Raw genomic sequence first — 19,949 nt, forward strand, 5'->3', positions numbered from 1 at the left:
GTTCAAGCAGATTCTTTTTTTCATACTAGGCTTGGGAGGGAAACATAAGTAGTGTGCAGTTTGTAAATGATTCAGCGGTGGGGGGACTGAGTTTCTTAGCAATGGCACAGCTGAAATTAGGAAGCATTCTGATTCCTTGCAGCTTTCAGAATCTTAACCCAGTATTTCACTCCTACGATCTACCAGTTTAAATGTGATTTTGTAAGCCAAAAAGAAGATTTTTTTAAAGGGCCCTTAGCACCTCATTTAAGATTCTTAGTGGGACCAAGAATGCCAGGGACAGAGGCATCCTCCCGCGGCACCTCCACTGAGCTACCATTGTAGTTATCCCGAAACCAGGGAAACACCCCAACAATGCAGCTTGTACTTGCCAATCGTTCTTCTAAATATTGAAACAAAGATTCTAGTGACAATTTTTGCTACAAGACTGGTGGTAGTCACAACCCCCCTGATCACCTGGATCAGCTCGGATTTATGCTGGGGAGGTTGACAAGATTCAACCTCCGGAGGCTCCATAACTGGCTAGACACTGTACGTGACTGAGAGAACCTGCACTTGTTGCTGTCCCTAGATGCCGAAAAGGCTTTTGATGCGGTCCACTGGCCCGTTATGGTACAAGTCCTGGAGAAGTCTGGGTTTTGGACTCACATTTCTGGATTGGATAATGTTATTGTATACTAGCCCAGTGGTCTCTGTCAGGGTGTATGGTGTGATGTCAGCGGACTTTCCTATTGAGAGGGGGACGCGACAGGGCTGCCCATTGTCCCCTTTCTGTTTGCTCTCATGTTGGAGTCTTTGGCCTGCATGGTTCGCTCAATCCCAAACATCACAGGCTTTCAAATATGAGAGGGGTAAGGAGATGATGAAAGGATCTCATTATACGCAGACTACATTTTACTGTACTTTAGGGGTCTATGTGACCCTAAACTGGGAACAGAGCATTGATCAGAATATTCAGAAGGTAGTGAAGGACTTCTGCAGTGACGCAGTTCATGTTTATGGGCAGAACTGCACTGTTCAAGATGATCACACTACCAAAGTTATTATACATCCTCCAAAACTCCCAAATAAGATCCCAGAGGTGATGAGGGACACCTGTGAATAGCGCTGCAAACACTGCAGAGTAACCCATAAAATGGAGGACTAGCCCTCCCTGATATGCGTGAATATCAATGGGTTGCCTACCTAGTAGTAGTAAATGACTGGGGACATACACCGGTAGATCACCCTACATACCTACTCGAAATTAGTTAATTTCAGCAAATGGTACCTACATTATTTGTATGGAGGGAGGGGGATAGACAGACAATTGACGGCCACACAAATGACAAAAGCAGCCTGGAAAGGAGCATTAAAATGTATGCGATGAGGGACAAAACTAACACAAAAACACTGTTATGGGTGGGAGCACGCTTGCCTGAAAGCGTCTAACTAAAGGTTTTTAGAAGTTGATACATGATCGGTGTTTCCAAACTGAGTGACCTTATAGAGCGACCTAATAGAGCAGTGTGAGAAGGTCTCTCTTTTTGCATGGTAGCTCCCACCTTTTGCCTGGTTTGATGTGGTTTCAATTTTAGTGAACAGGGTCCCTGCCAACCAAGTCCCCTGTGCCAGTGGTTCTTTCTTAAAACACATCCAACATTGGTACTTCTGCCCCATGTAAGCCCCTTGTAAATGGTACCCTGGGAACCTAGGGCCAGGGAGCTGGAGAGGGTCCCCTGGGCCCCATTCATTCGGACCATAGCACTGCCCTTGCATGCCCATGTGAGGGGAAAAATTACAAAGTCGACATGGCACACTTCCTGGGTGCCATGCCAGCCAGCACTGCCTTAAGGTATGGGTAAGTCACCCCACCTAGCAGGCCTCACATCCCTAAGGCAGGGTGCACTATAACACAGTTGAGGGCAAATCTGCATGAGCAATATTACTGTCCATCCCTTAATACTGTACATGGCTAACAAACTACTCCTCTCAATAAATCCAAACTTTTGCCAGTGTGAGATTTATTGAACTATGCATTCTCCGGGCACCTCAGGTGCCCCCTGAAAACCCAACTCTGGTGTGGTCTCTGACCGGCTGTAGGCAACCATCACCAGACATGTTTCTGGACCCCTGGGTGGAGAGCCCCTGCTCTCTGGAGCCAGAATCAATGCACATCCTGGGCAGAGGTGTCACACCTTCTCCCCCAGGATGGGCCAGTACTCGAAGGGGAAGCTTCAAAGGCCTGTCGTCTTTGTAATGTGACTCCCAGCCTCTGCTGCTAGTAGTATATTCAACCATCAAAAACATTTTAGTGCGCTGTACGTAATAATATACGAAAACTATTGAAGAAACATCTCGATAGTATTATGAAACAAGAAAAGCGATTGGGTAATGGAGGCTTTGTGCACTGAACATGCATTTTGGGGTTGGAGGATAGGTTCATAAAGTAGAGCTAATTTAGGCGCGTGTCAAAAAGTTTTTTATTTAGTCTCCTTTAGACTGATACAAGGGCAGTTTGGGGTCCAAGATGATCAGGGAGAGACAGTCCCTGATATTGGTTGTTCTTCCAGGGAAAGTCTGCTGCTTGCCTGGGGAGAGTCCCGTGTTTTGGAGACTTGGGGAACAGTAAGTCATAATGACATATGTTTTGTTGGTGAGCAGGGCTGCTAAATATGGTACATTGTTTCAGTGGTCTGCTTTGTAGGCAAGCCAGCCGATTTGAAATTTGTTCCGTGCTGCTAGGGGAAACCACTAAAGTTCTTGTAGGATCAGTAGTGAGTGGAATAATGAACATAATATGCTTTACGGTTTGAAGATGATCAGGACACTGGGACTGCTGTTTTTATCTGGGTGGAGTTAGAAGAGTTTTTATTCTTTTTATTGAATTAAGGCAGATGTTTGCTGATCGAGACAGTTTGCTTTTAATGGGTATCAGTGTGAGTGTGCCTAATGATATTGCTACCGGTGATAACCACTGAAGGGAGGTTGGAGGCTTTCTACCTGTAATTTCTCAAGAAGTGCCTCGTCTATTTTGCATATAGATATTTGGACTGATGTGAAGACATTCATTTTTTTGTAGATTCAACATCAAATGGGTGCGAGAATCAGTGCAGCATTTATTTTTTGAGAGGCAGGCTTTGAAGGGCAAGAATGTCCTGAATCAATTATATTTTGAGGCTACGTTACTTATTGTATTCTTGTTGGTGAATATTGTAGTCTGAGTTGAACAGGTGTTTACTTAGCGATTTTAGATACAAGTTGAACAGAGTTGGGAAAGAGTATAGATACATGGGAAACTCCACATGTGAGAAGTGTTTGAAATGTGTTTGCCAGTTTTTACAGTCTTATTAGAGTTTGAGATGAAGGTGCAAAACCAATTTAGAGCTTGCTTCCTGAGTCCCTTTCTATGTTTCAGGATGTCTAGCATTTTGTGGTGTTCAAAGCTGCCAACACATCCAAAATAAATGAGTGAAATGATTCTCCATCTACAATGTGGTGGACGCCTTCAATAATTTTCAGAGTTACCGTTTCTGTGCTAAAACCCTATCGGAAACCAGATTGATAGCTGGTAATTGGTTGTCTTTTATGCAGGAGTTTTGTTGGGAAGAGCCATATTTTTGAATTGTTTACCACAGCCAAGGAGTATGAAGACCAGCCCGTATTTAGACACAATGATTGACCCATGTTGAGTTTTTGTAGGATTGGAGGGATCGGACCGTTTTCAGCAGATTCACAAGCATTCCCTGCAACAATGAAGCATTGATCAGCAGCATCATGACTTTTCTAGGAGTTGAGTATGTTTGCCAGAATTGCATCCTGGTGGTAGTTTGTGGTCTATGATATCTCTTTATTTTATGTAAACCCTTTAAAGTGATTGTAGTAAAGGAGTCCCATGAGTTTTGGGCTTTTGTGGAAGAATTTCTGAAGAGGATTCTTTGGTGGTGATTAGTCTCTAATAATGGTAATTATGTGAGAGAAGAATATCCCAAATTCAGTGCATTTTTAGAAGCTGATGCTGTAGGTGCTTTGCATGGTGTACAGATGTTCTGGCGGGTTCCCTGACATGGGGCCTGAAAGCAAGCAATGCAGAAATTACTGGCAACCCAAATTACCAAAACCAGCTGAAATAACCTCATGGAATTCCCCCGAACCATATTTCCCTACTGGTGTTTTGCATTCATGATTCAAAGGAGTTTAAAACAGGCATTTACCATCTTACTCTCAACTGTTGGTGAATGTTTGCAAGGGTACCTGTGCATAGCAGTTGGGATGGTAGGTTGGGGGAGGAAAGGTGAAGATGTCTCCTGACAGGGGAAACATTACATGCCTCCTTCCCATGCCTTGCCTAGGGGTCTCACAGGTGCCGGGACACCGGTCTGGTATGCAATGGAGCCCTTTCCCAAAGCAATTCTAAAACCTGGAATGTCCCTGGTCCTGCACCTGGAAAATTAAAGTGCTGGAACACCAGCCAACATATAATTATACATAGCTGAATTCTGTACCACATCAGTTATAATTTAGGCCATAGTGATCTGCTTTTGGATTTAAATAGCAGTCGATTTTAGGGCTGCTACCATGTATCTTTTGTTTCGGCCTTTAGCTTGGATCTGCTACTAAGAGATTTATTTTAGAGGTAGCAACTTCCTATCAGTGTTTCGGTATGACAGTCTTTGTTGAAAAGGGAGTTGCAGCAAAGTTAGTTTGTCTTGGTTTTGTGTAGACATTTTTTATGTCAGGGTTTCTATAGAGTTGAACTCATCGGTTGCATTGTGTTTAGTTACTTGCTTGTTTACATTGTCAGTCAGAACTAGCCACTTGATTTTTCGATTGAAGAGTTTTTCAGTGGTGGTTTCCATTTTGCTTTGTGAGGGATTGATCAAGATACTTACAGTGTGCATATGGGGTAAATGCAATTACCTGGTAGAATGAATATGTAATAGGACCGCATTCACTCTGCAGTGATGAGTGAAAGTGAAAATATTTGCAATGCTCTACATCAGTATAATAAGGGTCGAAGGTATGAGACTTTGTAATCTGTAAACATTAGTTTGTGTGTTAAAGTTCTATACTGTGCAGTATCTTACTGATATGTGTTAGCATGTGCATAATAAATGCCAGAAAGTCAAAACTTTAGTCAAAGGTTTATGATCTGTTCTAATAGTGAGCTCTCTTCCCCAAATAAACTTTCTACAGTGTTCAAGGGCCCAAACACATGCAAGGGTTTCCCTTTCTATAACTGAGTATTTCACCTCAGATGGAGAAAGGGATCTAGAAGCGAAAGCTATAACAACTTCATTTTCATTCTCATTGCTTTGGGTAAGAACTGCTCCCAAGCCTTTTCCATTGGCATCAGTAGTTATAAAGGTTGAAGCAGAAGAATTAAATCCTTTCAATGTGGGAGCTTTAACTATAGCAGACTTAATACTTGTAGGGGGGATAGTAGGCATCCCTGTCGGGTGCCCCGTTGAATGGGCATCGACTCCGATATGTAGCCGTTTACTTTAATGCGGGCTGTGGGATTGGTGTATAGAAGGTTGATCCAAGTTAGCATTCGTAGGGGTAGACCGATCTGTCTTAAGATTGTAAACATGTATGGCCATTCCACCGAATCAAAGGCCTTGGCCGCATCTAACAGTACCGCCACAGCACTGAGATCCGGGTTCAATTGGTGCATTAAGGCAAAAATCGTGCGTAGGTTATGTGCTGTGGACCTGTTGGGTATGAAGCCCGATTGGTCAGGCAAAATAATCGTGGGCATAAGTGGCTACAGCCTTGTGGCAATGATTTTTGCTAATATTTACCGTCTGTGTTGATTAATGACAAGGGCCGATAGGACTCTGCCTTATATGCGTCCTTATCAGGTTTTAGAATTGCCACTATGAGAGCCTCTCTTAACGTTTGCGGGAGAGTGCCTCTATTGTGGGCTTCTTCGTACATTTCAAGGAGGTAGGGAATAATATCTTCTGCATAGGCCTTGTAGAATTCTCCTGTGAATCCGTCGGGCCCCGGCGCTTTCCCGTTCGGTAGGGCTTTAAGAGCTGCGAGCGTTTCCTCCTCCGTTATTGGCATTGCTAGATATTCCTGATGGGCATCTGAGAGCCACACCAGCGCTATATCCTCAATATATTACAAAATTTCAGGTTCCGTGGCCGTGTGCTGCGTGGTGTAAAAGTCGCGATATGTTTTAACAAATGCAGCTAGAATCCCGGGAGTGTTAAAATGCATTTGTCCCTCATCATCCTCTATCTGTGTAACTATGTGTGTCTTATGGTGTGTACGTATTTTCTGTGCCAATATGCGACCTGGATGACCCCCCTCACCCAGCCTGCGCGCTCTGTGACGCTTGGAGGTGTATCGCATTTCGCCCTCTGCTAGGTCTTTATATCGTGTAACCACCTCCCGTATGGCCCCTAATTTGACTGCATCGTGTGTGGATTCATATTCCGCCTCCAATAATCAAATGTCATTTTCACAGTTCTGTAATTGGGTTCTTATGTCTTTCAGTATCCCTACTGTAGTGCAGATACAAACCTCCCGCAGTGTTGCTTTGAAGGCCTCCCAAAGAGTGCCAGCGCTATCTACAGATTTACTGTTAGTAGCAAAAAAACTTCTATGGCCTTATGTAGTGTTTCTTTATATAGTGGATCCACGAGCGCCGTGGCATTAAAGCGCCACGTAAAGGGAGGTGGTACGTATGTGGGGATAACCAATGTTAACACAACTGGTTTATGGTCTGATAGCATTCTGGGGAGGTGTGTTACGTCTGTGGCCCAAGTAGAAGCTCGGTCAGTCAGTAGCCAATAGTCAAGCCTCGACCAGCTATTATGTGCCGTGGACGAGTGTGTGCTTTCCTGTAGGGTAGGATGTCGATCTCTCCAGATATCATGCAGATGGAATTCATCAATGCCATTAAGAAGAGTGTCCGCCGCACGCTTGTGGTGTTCAATAGTATCATGGGAGCGGTCCAGAGCGGAGTTAAGGGCACTATTCAAGTCCCCACCCCAGATCCATTCTACCGCTGGTTGGTCCCGTAGTTTAGTAAGCAGAGACATGTAAAAATCTAGGTCATCCACATTAGGCCCCTATATATTAACAATACCTACTCTAGTGCCTCGCAGTGTGCCCGTAATGATAACGAACCTGCCTTGCTGGTCTGTGTCTGTGTGATCCAACCGAAACTGAATCCCTTTACGTATGAGGATCGACACCCCTCGGGCATATGAGGAGTATGTGGCCGATATGGAATGTTCAGCCCATCTGTACCCAAGTGTCTTAGCCTTACTAGGGAGCAGGTGTGTTTCCTGTAGAAGCGCTAGGTCTATAGCGTGCCTATCTAAATATGCAAAGACCTGCCGGATTTTCTTGGGACTATTAAGGCCCCTAACATTCCACGTCATTAACTTCAAGTGCTTACCCATTACCAGCTAAGAACCACCATGCAACATATAGGTACTTTGTGCATTTCAAACATGTACATAAGCTTCCGGATCTATAAGTAGTGATATGACAACAACCTGCAGTGACTGTTCTAACCGCAACAAAACCCTGTCCCCCACCCACTTCACTATCCCAAACATGACAAAGCCTAATCCCCAAATCTTCTGCCCAAAATTAAGAAAAACACAGGTGAGTACCCACATTAATACAGTCCGTCTACACATGGGTCCCCAAACAGGGCAGTTAGCGTGGAACACACAAGGGGGGGCCGGTAGTAGCCCGCCATTAACCCCAGCACTTAGATGCCGGGGGATCAAGCCGCACTCGCATCAACGCGAGCAAGTAGTAATCGGGTGTTATAGTGCATATGCCAGAGTGTTCAGTCCAGGATTCTGTACCACACTAAACAATCATGTGGACATGTTATACAGACCACATCCTCACTGGTAAGGTCAGATATCTTAATGAATAAAGACATTCTGGAAAGGATACATGAAAACATTCAACTGACTGTTCGCAGTCTCTGCACAGTGTTAACCTCAAAACAAGGATATAGACCAGGTGGGCTAGTCACTTATTCCGCATCCGAAGGAGGGTCCTGTTCGATCTGCTGACCACGTGGCGATCTGTGTCTCAGCACGTGGGGGTGATTCGCCTGCAGGTACTTAACCACTTCCTGAGGGGTGTTACAGATCACGCTTTTCCCATCCAAAGTTATATTTAAGCGAGATGGATATAGCATAGCATAGGGAACATCATTATCTCTCAGTTTCCGTTTAATGTCCAAGAATTTCTTCCTTGCCTCTTGTACCTGAGAAGTAAAATCCGGGTATATGGAGATGTTCATGCCTTCATGTGTGAGGGTCCCAACTTCTCGGGCTTTCCTGAGCGCAGCATCTCTGTCCCTATAATTCAACAGTTTGGCGATAATAGGGCGCGGTTTTGCTCCAACTGCCGGTTGCGGCGCCAATGTTCGATGCGCCCGCTCTACTATGAAGACCGGGGAGAAGATATCTTTACCTAGGATGGTGGTCAGGAGAGTTTCTACATATGCTTCCATGTTGCCTGTGCGGGTTGTCTCCGCAACTCCCAAAATGCGCAGGTTGCAGCGCCTAGATCTTGCCTCCAAATCCTTCGTCTTGGCAGCCAGGCTCTGCATGAGTGTATCCACTTTTTTATGTTTCAATTCAAGTTGTTGCGTGGCGTCCTCCGCGTCTGATATGCAGCGCTCCGCCATATCTATGCGCTTAGTTTGCTTGTCCAATCGCTCAGACATGCGGTCCACCCGATATGCTAGGGAATCAATCTTCCCACCAATATTGGTTAGGGTGGATTGGATGGTAGTGAACATCGCCTGGACATCCACTGGTGCCTGCGCAGGTGGGGAAGGCGCGGTGTCTCGAGTCGGCGTTGGGCCGATCATTAGGCAGCGCGGGCGTCTTCCGCTGGTTTTCTAAATGGATTTTTGTTTGCGTTTTCTCCGGCTTACCCATGCTCATGTCTAGCAAGGCAAATGGCAGAGATAGAATGTGTCCGCACTCAGTATTGTGCACCTCAATAGCGAGGTCTCAAAGCAGCAGCGAGAGCAGCCCCAGAGGGCAGCACGTGGCAGAGGCTCAGCAGGCAAGTGAATCCAGTAGAAGGACGAGTGCGTCCGGGTCTAGGATCGCAGTATCACCCCAAACCTTGCAGAGCCACCTCACACCTTTATAGCCATCAGGAGAGTGCGGTAGTCGAGGGAGTAGCTGTACTTTCCGGCCCGTCTAACGAGGCATGGCGGTAGGCAGCAAGCCGAGCAGGTAGTTAAGATGGCGTGATCAGTGCGCAGCGTTCAGGTTAGGTTCCAGCTGGGGTATATATGTGTGGCTGTTACTGGCTCCCTAGGCGTCGCATTGGTAGAGGGGGGCGCCGGGAAGCAGATCCCCGGCGCGGACACGCTGCTCGTGCCACCCGCACCGCGGGGGGAGGGGGTAAACGATCCTTCCAGGCCCAGTAGCGCTCCCTCGCCCCTACCTCAATGGTGTCCAGTCACCCCCGCAGCGCAGCGAGAGCAGTCCGGGGAAGAGGGCTTGACCTCCGGTCGGCCGCCGGCAGGTTTCAGTCCCGGGGCCGCGATGTTCTCCCTGCGGCCCTCTCCCCGCCACCACAGCCTCGGGCTTGCATAGTGAGAACGTGGCCACGTACAGCAGGAAAGGTTCTGCGCCACTCCCGGTGTGTGCCGGAGCACTTCCCTCGTGGTCAGCCAATTTTCACGTGAAGGGTATCGGCAGGTAGCGCAGGTTTTCCGCTCTCAGGGCGGACACAGTTTATCAGCTTTTTGCACTTAGAAACCCAGGATTCCTGTAGGATATGGGCTTAATCTGGAGAGCTCGCCGACGGCGCGGCCATTTCCTAGCGCGGCTAGCTCCGCCCCCCCGGGAATACATTAACTTCAGTTAGCATATATACGTAGGAATGGAGTATTCGCTCCCATTTCTCCATATAACATTACTGCCACTGCAATCATGAGCTCATGCTGGACCTGATATCAATATACATATTATAGTGATAATGTATTCAAACATAAACAGTTGTGACAAGGGAAATGTGTGGCCGATTTGTTATGCAGGCTGTTTCCAACTCATTTAGTTATCTAGCTAACAGCCTCCACCTTGAGACTAGTTGTGACTGGAGAGGTACATCATCTATAGAGCTTATAACTAACACCATAAGGTGAAACATAACATATTTTTTAAAGTAGAATGGATGGGGCATTAAAAATATTTATTTTGATATGATGCACATTTCTTTACCACAAATGCACACATTGTCACATAGTTTTCAAGCAAGATTTGCAACTCGTTATATATAGGTGCTGCATGGACTGAGACAGGGCAGTCCTTTTAGCTTAATGTATGTATTCCACTTGGCAATTCACCAGCGCCTTTTTTGTTGTAAATGATTTGTTATGCTGTCAAGCAAAAAAGTTTGATAATACTCAAGAATAAAGTGATAACTTATAAATTACCAGCCTTATTTTTTGCAATGAAGCCAATTGCGTACATGTGCTTTGATTTAATAAAAAAAAAAACTGCCTAAGCATTTCATTTGAATGGGGCCCATTCTAATGGAATAGGTATTGGGGATAGTCCTTTAAATTGATTTTATATTGGTGAAGTACAGTTGCAAAAATACAGTCAAGTTATGCAAGCTCAGGGCAGAAAAGTTATGTTAAAACAGGTTTCTTGTTTAACTGTTTTAGGTAGTGAGATTAGGGTTTCTCGGTATATTGTAATCTTCGATGTCAGTCAACCAGCTTTCGCAATAATACGTTACGTTAAGCAGGAATGTGAGGTTTAAATCTTGAGCTGTCCAACAGTTTTTTAATAATGATCTCTCTTCCATTGTTAAATGTTTAGTACGGTGATAATGAACCCATGGGAGATGAGGAGTACGATGATTATTCCAAGGAATTGAACCAGTACCGAAAATCAAAGGAGGGTAGAGGTCGAGGTAATTGATATAACAACAGATATATTTTTTCTAGAATATCTTTTGTGTTGTGTTTCGATTCCAGTATGTGTGTAATTTTCCAACCAGTCAGTTACCAAGCAATGGGTTCTTCCTAGAATTTGCTTTAACTGTAGTAAAAGCAATGAACGATATCATCGTTTGACATATGATCTTTATTATGCAGCCTTTTTGCCTCCTTTAAGCTCTTTTGGCTTTCCCCCAAGGTTGTATCATATCACGTGCTAATCAATATCAAAAGCATAAACTACTACTTAAACAATTTTCAATTTATCCCAGAGAGCTTCTGCAAAACACCACAAAATAAACCAGTGGTGGCAAAACCAATAAATATCTCATTTGGGACATATTGGCCTTGTAAATGACTTTTGGCACTGATGTACAGCAACAGCCACATCGTTTTGTAAGCATGCACAATTGGAATGATGGCATACGTAAGCAGAATGACGTGAGCAGCCCCAGGGGAGAAGCACACAAGTACATACGCAACAGGGAGCGTGGAGGGCGCTTTCGGCATGGTGGAGGAGAACAACACGAGAGATTGAGCAGAAAAACACGTACACTCATGAAGTGTTTAAGTAAGAAGAAGAACAAATAGTTACATAAAAAGTAGCAGTGGACAGGCAGCTGTCAGTCATTCCAAATGCTATGCTCCAGGGGAGAGGCAAATATGAGAGGGAACAAGTGGGATAAGGAAAAGATAAGGAAAGCCAATAAATAAGAAACTAGCAAAAGGGAGTGACAATATGGCCAATCAGTGCTGGGAACTCTGCAAGCCCAGTGAAAGTTCTTGGTAAACTTACAAAAGGCCTTTTTCAAGCAGACAGCTAGCAAAGTCTTGTAGGCCAGTCCCAGTAAGTCCTCATTGCTCGCAAGTTATTGCTTTTCTGAGGTTCATACTTTCAGAGACTGCTTGAAGCTGTTGCTTTGGATTTTAGAAAATCACTGGGCATGTGTCCTGGAGACCATCAGATGATTATTTTAATTTTAAAAGATGTGATACAACTGGCCTTGGCTGACTACCGTACCTTGACTGTAAGGTTTTACATGTTAGCTAATCTTGGCACCATGTACCCTTTCTTTTTTCCTTTCTTGCTATAAGAATGTAGGAGGCAGTATGTGTATTCTTATAGAGAACCATTTTAGTGTAAGATGTTTTGCTTTTGGTACATAAACAAGAAAGATTCAAGACGGACCTTGAAATTTCTGGATGAATGAGATTATGGCATAGGATATATTAGCATTTATAGCGACCCCCAGGATTTGGCAGGTTTTTTTGGCAAATTTTGCGGCCTTAACATGAAACAATGTCAGCCCAAAAAAGCAAAAGTGGTGGCATTTTTGCAACATACGTTAAACATGCCTGTCACAAAAATACTGTGGCCCATATATGGGGCCAGCAAAACAGCACTACAAAGCAGGGAAGACACATGTTTGGTACCAGAGAGAGCACAGGTTTAAATTTTAAAGTTGCACTCTCTCTGTCACCACTCTGCCACCCTGCTTTCCTTGATGAAGTACATGGTGCTGGAGGGGAGCTGTTACTTTAGCCCTCTCCACTCACCTCCCACCTTAAATTAAGGTGTGAGGATGATGGAGGGGCCTAAAGTAGATGATAGAGAAGGAAATGTCCACAACATAGCAGCAAAGTTAGTTTGTGGTGGTCCAGAGAGGGTAGATTGTGGAACTGATGTTTGGATAAGCTTTGCGTGCTTTCGGAAGTGAGAAGGGTTTGTTAGACATTTAGTACATTGAATATTTGGATCTTGAATTTTCTCTATTTACAGAAAAGAGCTTGCATAAGCTCCATAAAAGCACCAATGCTAAGGGTTGTGAAGGGTGCAGATAGGGCAGTTAGCCAATATTCAGTGACGACTCGCAAGCGATGTAAGAGAACGGCAGTTAAGAAGTCAGTGATGAATTTAGTTTTGTTGGAAATAGATAATGTACTTCATAGGCAGAATGAGACCGCAATAGTAAAATTAACTTTTGTAGACCAGTGCCTATGCAGTGTGTAGTTGCTTGGGTCAAATGAGGTTGCGAAAACTGTTTTTGTTGAGTTGATAGAGGAAATACAGGAGAGCAATGGAATAGATGAATGTCCGATAACAAAAAACCAAGAAATTAGTACTTTGAGAAGTGGAAGGTAAGTAACTTTTTCTTTAATTTAAAGAAAAAAATGTGATCTTAATGATTGAATTCCCACAGGGTACGGTCGCGGTCGAGGCAGAGGTCTTAGAAGCAGAGGGATCAAGGGAATGGGAAGAGGAAGAGGCAGGAATAAAGGTGGAAATGATGATGACGACTACTATGACGACGAAATGGGAGTAAGTTTGAAGCAGAAATGTGTGTGCTTCTTTATGCTATCACATTTGTCACACGGTCACTAATGCATGATATATACATTAAAAAACAAATGCATAATTAAAACACTTTACTTCTACACAGAGTTATTATCTACCTAATTTGTGCCACTACTACGACCAAATAATGAATACCCTAATATATTTTTTAGCTGTTAGAATGTGTGGCTAATAAAACAACATACATACTGTCCATCCTGACATTGCACTCCCTACTAAAGCTTAGGTTCCTCTCCCTTTTTTGCCATTCTCTGCAGACTGAAACCTGTTGCCTTCTGATACTCATGTTACTCTTCCAGCTGCATATCTAGGGATTCCTCTTTTCTATATTGTGGATTGATCATCTTTACCATACTTCTCAACCTAGTGGAATTAACCTAGAAGTATGTAAAATATACATGGACACTGTTGTCTAAACATTATTGTAGTGCTTCACTTTGAAAAGCAACTGTGTTCAGCTCTACTATATTATTTCATGATACAGACTTGTGAACTTTAGCTGCTTGGCAGCCACTTCAGTTCATCCGTTTCTGCATATCTAGAGAAATACTCAGAATACTAAGTTTTAATTTCTTCAAGTTTTTTTCCCAAGTTTTCTTTTACTTGTCTCTGACTTTTCAATCTCATTCTTCTCTTTGTTTGTTTTCCTTTTTTTGTGCTTCATTTTATGAAATACCAGCTTTAAAAATACATTTGCTGCAATTTCAAAATTTCAAAGTGTGGAATCTGATATCTTCTAAAATGTTATTATATTGAAGTCCACTCACGGATTCCTAAGCTGCTCTTTAATTCTTCATTGTAGTATTGTCCTCCTCTTATAATGATGTTCAGGATCCTAGATAGCTCTGCCACTGCACACCTTTTCTTGTGAACATCTCTGAACTCTAGATCGTTATTTCATGGGGTTATTATAAGCTACCGTATGCATTTTTATTTGGGTTCTGATTCACTTGATAATTCAAGGTTTTTTGATGTCTATTTATTTATCCTTATTCAACTTTCCTGTCAATGTACTACAGAGAGTTCCTTTTCTTTTTGTGCATGTGTACATCTTATAAGCACCTCAGCCTGTGACCATCTGGTAGTTATGGACCTATATTTGTAAGCTGTCAACATTAGTATGTCGATTTCCTGCCATTAGAATGGCCTTACAATGCTGTGAACAACCTGGAATGTTTTTCTACTGTTTTCTTTGCAGACCATTGTTTTTAGTTATCTGTGATGTGTTTTGGATATTGTGAACTGGACTCATCCCAAAAGCTTCATCAAAAAACCCTGGTGGAAGGCAAGGCTGTGCATTTCTTGACATACTCATGCAAATACACCAGACATAGACTGGTTTTCAAATGATTCACATAGCTAAACTAGTGAAGTGCCTTCTCTGGTTCCACCACTTTTGATGACTTATAAAGGGGATGGTTGATTCAGCTCCCAGGTTTGTGGATCCCGGGAGTCCACTACTTAGTTGGAAGACAGAAATCTTGTTACCCTCTTCCCTTGAATCTCCTACAAAGGTACAGCAGAAGGTGATTAGCACAATTATAACAAACACTACCCAATCAGCCCTTTACACTATTGGCCTCCATTCTGCCACAAGCTTCAGTCTTTGAAGCAACTGTGCTTAACTTCAGGGTACATTGAGTAGCTGACATAGTTCTGCCCGTCATGATGCTTCTGCACATCCCGAAGATGTTTGCATTCTTGTTAGACTACTATAATTGTATAACCTATAGTCAATGCTTTGTGCCACTGGAAATAAGAACAATCTGAGCCTCAGATAGTTAACTTTACGAGATACCGCAGTTGGCTCAAGGAGGTTTGTAGGGAATTTATTTTCTGAGTGGAGGATATTATACAGTTCTGCATGTCTATAAGAAGCAAACTCAAGCTTGTCGGTTTCTTTTAAGGGAACTCTTAGTAGTTTAGTCAGCACTTCTTTGAAAGTTAAATGTGTCAATGTCTGATTCTAAATTTTGATTAGCGGTTTATTTACGATAGCTTGCAGCAGTTGGGCATGGTAACTTCAGTTGCAGTCAGCTGAATTATTCTGTATTTTCTTCCATATCAGCCCTATTAAGCTCCTTTCGGCGGAATGCCTTCTGCATGGCAGTTGCAAATAAATGTGGCATCAGACATGATTGACTGTCTAACAAACCAAAATTCCGGACTGATTTGCATCTGAGAGGTGCCTTATGGGGATGAAAAAGTGGCCTAACCAAGTTCACTGTTTCTGCTTAACCAACTAACCAGTTTCTATGGAAAAGCTTTGATACAAGAGATGGGAGAAATTTGGCGTTAACAACATCGAAAACTGCAAGCAGCGAAGGCAGCACTTTTGTCTTCTTTTTTGTCCATAAACCTCCATCAACTTTCTTTATTTCCGTGCTAAAGATTAATATTGCTCTTATCCATGTTTAACCCAGATTCTTTATCGTAGGAATTGAAAGCATATATCTGATGTTGGAAACCTATACTAATTTTGACCAGAAGGATCATATCATCTGCATATTGTAGTGTTTGAATATCGGTATCTCCTAGTCTTGGAGGGCAAGAACATGGGTCAGTCAAGACTTTGGTTAAATTTGCTATACAGAGATTAAAAAGCCCGGGAGCTAAAAACAATCCTGCTTTAGACCTCTGTTGGTGTAAATTGTTGAGGATAATGCAAAAGTGCAACAACCAGTAATTTGAACTCAAGTTTTCTCACATCATTGGCAAAGAGCTCCTTGTAAAATTGGGTCAGTCTCCCCAACGCTGTCGTTTTGACCAGAGGAGTGCTCTATCTATGTTTTCAAAAGCTTTCCTGAAATCAATGAATCCAGCATACATGTTTTAGCCTACTGAATATGTTTATTAGTTAACATGGATAAAAAGATAATGGTATGCCAGTACTGACCCGGAGACCTGTCTAATAGCAGGGCATCAATTTGCGCTTGGTGGGCCGTATTGTAAAGTCGGCCAATAGAATATTAGTATAATATTGTATCTCGACAGAGCTACCAATTTATAGCTTTTAGGGCTATTAGGTGGCTCCTTTTTATACACGGGGTGCAAAATGGAACCCATCAAAGTGTCAAGGGAAAGAGTCATACAAAATACCAACATTAAATAGTGGGGTCAGACATTGGTCCCAAAAATCGAGACCATGCTTTAAAATTGTTGCAAGCTGGCTATTTGAGCTTAAGGGAGCATCTTGCTTAGATGACTTAATGTCGTAGTCTCCAGCTGATGAACCGGCAAGGAGGGTTCCATGCAGATGCTAAAAAACTATGGCTTCTCCACCCACATTTAAAAAATGTGTTTAGTCTAGTCCGATAAAGAGACTGCACATTGCAGGCTAGAGTTATTGGGTAAGTCAAAGGTGTTTTTAAATTCCCAGAATCTTTTAGCATCCCTGGATTTGAAAATGTCCTTCATTTTCGGCAACTGAGATCGATAAAAGGATTAGTTAGCATGGTAACTATTCTTTTCTTAGTTCCTTGATTTTGAGCTTGGCAACATGATTGTCTTTGTGATGACTAAACACCTGACTCACCTGTTTAGATCTCTCTTTTTTAGCTTTAGGGATCTCAAGAACCAGTTTCCTCTCAGATAAATGTTAGAAATCAGAATTGAGCACTTATGTAAATGAATAGGAAATAAAAAACTTCTTCAGTGTGGAAAGCATACCTTTTCAGGGAGTAACTGCCTCATGAAGTGGAGAATGAATGAGGTTAACAAAGTTTGACTCTAATTAAGGTGCACATTTCCACTTCGCTTATTTAGAGTCGGGTTTAGTGACCATCTTAAACGTTTCTGCTGCCTCACACCATTTGGGAGATCTAAACATGAGGAAGTATAAAATGATAACTTTCTGGCCTGCGTATTCTAAAAAAATTATCCACTGCAGAAAATAGTTCTACAAACATAAATGTGTAGTCCAGTACTGCTCTAGTTGTGTTAGCAACGTGTTGGACTCGTGAATATGTTCCCCCCCCCCCCCGACCACCCATGCAGTGCTCTTAGGCTTATGCTATTTAGGAAAGGAATCGGGTCTCTACCTTTTAAAACAAGCATTTACAATGCAACGGTCTCGCCTTTGCAAAAGTTAGAGCTATTGGCATTGTAAATGACAATGTTTGTATTAATGTGTTGGATTTGAAAACAGATAAATAAATGGCATTGTCATTTACAATGCCAATAGCTTAATCTCTCGCAAATGCGAGACCTATTGCATTTGCACACACACACATGGATGTGGTGGATCTGGTGGTGGATGTGGTGGATGTGTTGGTGGTGGATGTGGTGGTGGATGATGTGGTGGTGGTGGTGGATGTGGTGGTGGTGGATATGTGGTGGATGTGGTGGTGGGTGTGGTGGTGGTGGTGGATGTGGTGGTGGTGGATGTGGTGGTGGATGTGGTGGTGGTGGATGTGGATGTGGTGGTGGATGTGGATGTGGTGGTGGATGTGGTGTTGGTGGTGGATGTGGTGGTGGTGGATGTGGTGGTGGTGGATGTGGTGGTGGTGGATGTGGGATGTGGTGGTGGTGGGTGTGGGATGTGGTGGTGGATGTGATGGTGGTGGATGAGGTGGTGGTGGATGTGGTGGTGAATGTGGTGGATGTGGTGGATATGGTGGTGGTTGATGTGGTGGTGGTGGATGTGGTGGTGGTGGTGGATGTGGTGGTGGTGGTGGATGTGGTGGATGAGGTGGTGTATGTGGTGGTGGTGGATGTGGATGTGTTGGATGTGGTGGATGCCATATTAAGAAATACCGAGTCATAAAACGATACACACTCCACGCCAAGATGGAATCTATCACATAGAAAAAAATAAGGTGCCATAACATAACGTACTGAAGGAGTAACATAGCATAACACACAATAACATAAAACAATACATAACATAAAATGATACATACTATTATAGGATAAGAAAATGAATATCAGTCAACACAACAAAATGTAATGTAATGTAACGTAACGCAATGCAACATAACGTAACAGTGTAACATGATAATATTCCATAAAATAACATAATGTATGAACATAATATAAAATAATAATATAAAAAATATAAGAAAACATACTGTAACGTACCATGACAACATAACATAAAATAATATATAACATTAGAAGATAAGAAAAATGAATAAATTAAGCCATGCATGTGGAAGAGTCCGTTTGAGTCGGTGTGACCTGACCTGGTTCTGTTTTCAACATCACTCCACGGGTGAGGACTTAGAGCAGTAAATGTCTGGTGATTGAGCCAGTGTGAGGAGAGGACCATTACAGCTCTTGGTGCAAAGGGCATCTCTTGGGGGGGGGGGAGCTTAGAGTTAGGATGGAGATGGTTGGGGTAGGTACCCAGAAGAAGGAACGAGTCGAAGGGTGCCTCTGTTGGTGGAGCTACAACCTGCTATTGTGTACATGTTTGTAAACACTGTAGAACACACTAAACGTTAGTGTGTAAATGCTCACACCTGGTATACTTTGTGCAGTGTAGTGTGGGCTTGGAGGTGGGCTGCCTTGTTGTTTTAACTCAGACCACGGGCTCTGAGCCCCTCAGTCTGCCTGAGGAGAGGTCTCGGACAGAGACTTACCCCCACCTGTCCAGAGCACTCGTTAAACACACACACCACAACTGCATAGCTATCAATCGCTCAGCTGTCTTATCCCTTGCACAATGCTGACTGCAGACGTGTTCCACTATCTGTCACAGACAGCAGAGCGATCACTCATTTATCGAAGGCAGCAGTGCTATCCCTCGCTTGTGAAGTCTGCCTACTTCAGTTCACCCCAGGGAGTCCTGGGACAGTGAGAGTAAAGGACAGGGGCACTTGGAGGACAGAGAGCATGAACTCCTGGAGACAGGAAATCCCAGAGAAAATGACTCGGGCGGGACAGAGAAAATAAGGCGAGAGGGAGATCTGAGTACAGGGAACATAACAAGTACTCTTCAGCGCAATACGAATTGTCATGTTGGATATACTCTAAATGAGATAGCATATGTATACAAGTCAGGTCCCGGGCCGGCAGCCAATCACAGCGTGGCCCGGGGAAGGACGTCACGGGGGTGTCCCGGGCCGGCAGCCAATCACAGCGTGGCCGGGGGAAGGACGTCAGGGGGTGTCCCGGGACCGGTGGTGATTTTCACACGGCAACAGATGAGGGGTGGGCTCCCTCGAAATAAATAAATAAAACGGAACTAAGCAAATTAAAAGCAGCGCTCCTCAGCGCTCGGCCAATCGATGCGAAGGCTACAGAGATGAAAGGAGAGAAGGAAAACAAGCCGAGGCAGTAAGGCCGCTGGAGAGGGAGGGAGGGGTGGGGGCCAGGGGAGCGGCAGAGCGGACGGAGGAGAGCTGCGGCAGAGAGAGGGGGGGACGCGAGAGCACGACGGAGGAGGGCAGAGGGAAGGGGAGAGGCGAGCGGAGCCGAGCAGCTCCTGAAAGCAGAAGGGAAGGGAGGCGAGCAGCTCCGGAAACACCACCACATTTCTCCAAGGCAAAGCAGAAATGCCTCGGAGAAACACACGGCCATTTTCGGATTCGGGGGCGTGTTTTTGCAGTTGAGTGACGGATGATGTCACTGATTAAAAACTGCAAAAAAACACGCCCCGAATCCGCTCAAGACGGGGCCTGAACCGAGTGAAGCCCCTCTCCTCCAATGGCTGGC

General features: G+C 43.9%; 1 protein-coding gene across 2 annotated transcripts in view; it reads left to right on the forward strand.

Moving 5' to 3' along the window:
* The window catches only part of ZC3H4 (zinc finger CCCH-type containing 4), a 121,700-nt gene that overhangs the window by 51,184 nt on the left and 50,567 nt on the right, over window positions 1-19,949 (forward strand). For both annotated transcript variants that reach the window (XM_078661016.1, XM_078661015.1), the window contains exons 6-7: window positions 10,818-10,911; window positions 13,138-13,256. In XM_078661016.1, coding sequence (XP_078517142.1) covers window positions 10,818-10,911; window positions 13,138-13,256 — 213 coding nt within the window. The remainder of the gene's footprint in view (window positions 1-10,817; window positions 10,912-13,137; window positions 13,257-19,949) is intronic.

The sequence above is a fragment of the Lissotriton helveticus genome, chromosome 9 (genome assembly GCF_964261635.1).
Source record: "Lissotriton helveticus chromosome 9, aLisHel1.1, whole genome shotgun sequence".
Lineage (NCBI taxonomy): Eukaryota > Metazoa > Chordata > Amphibia > Caudata > Salamandridae > Lissotriton > Lissotriton helveticus.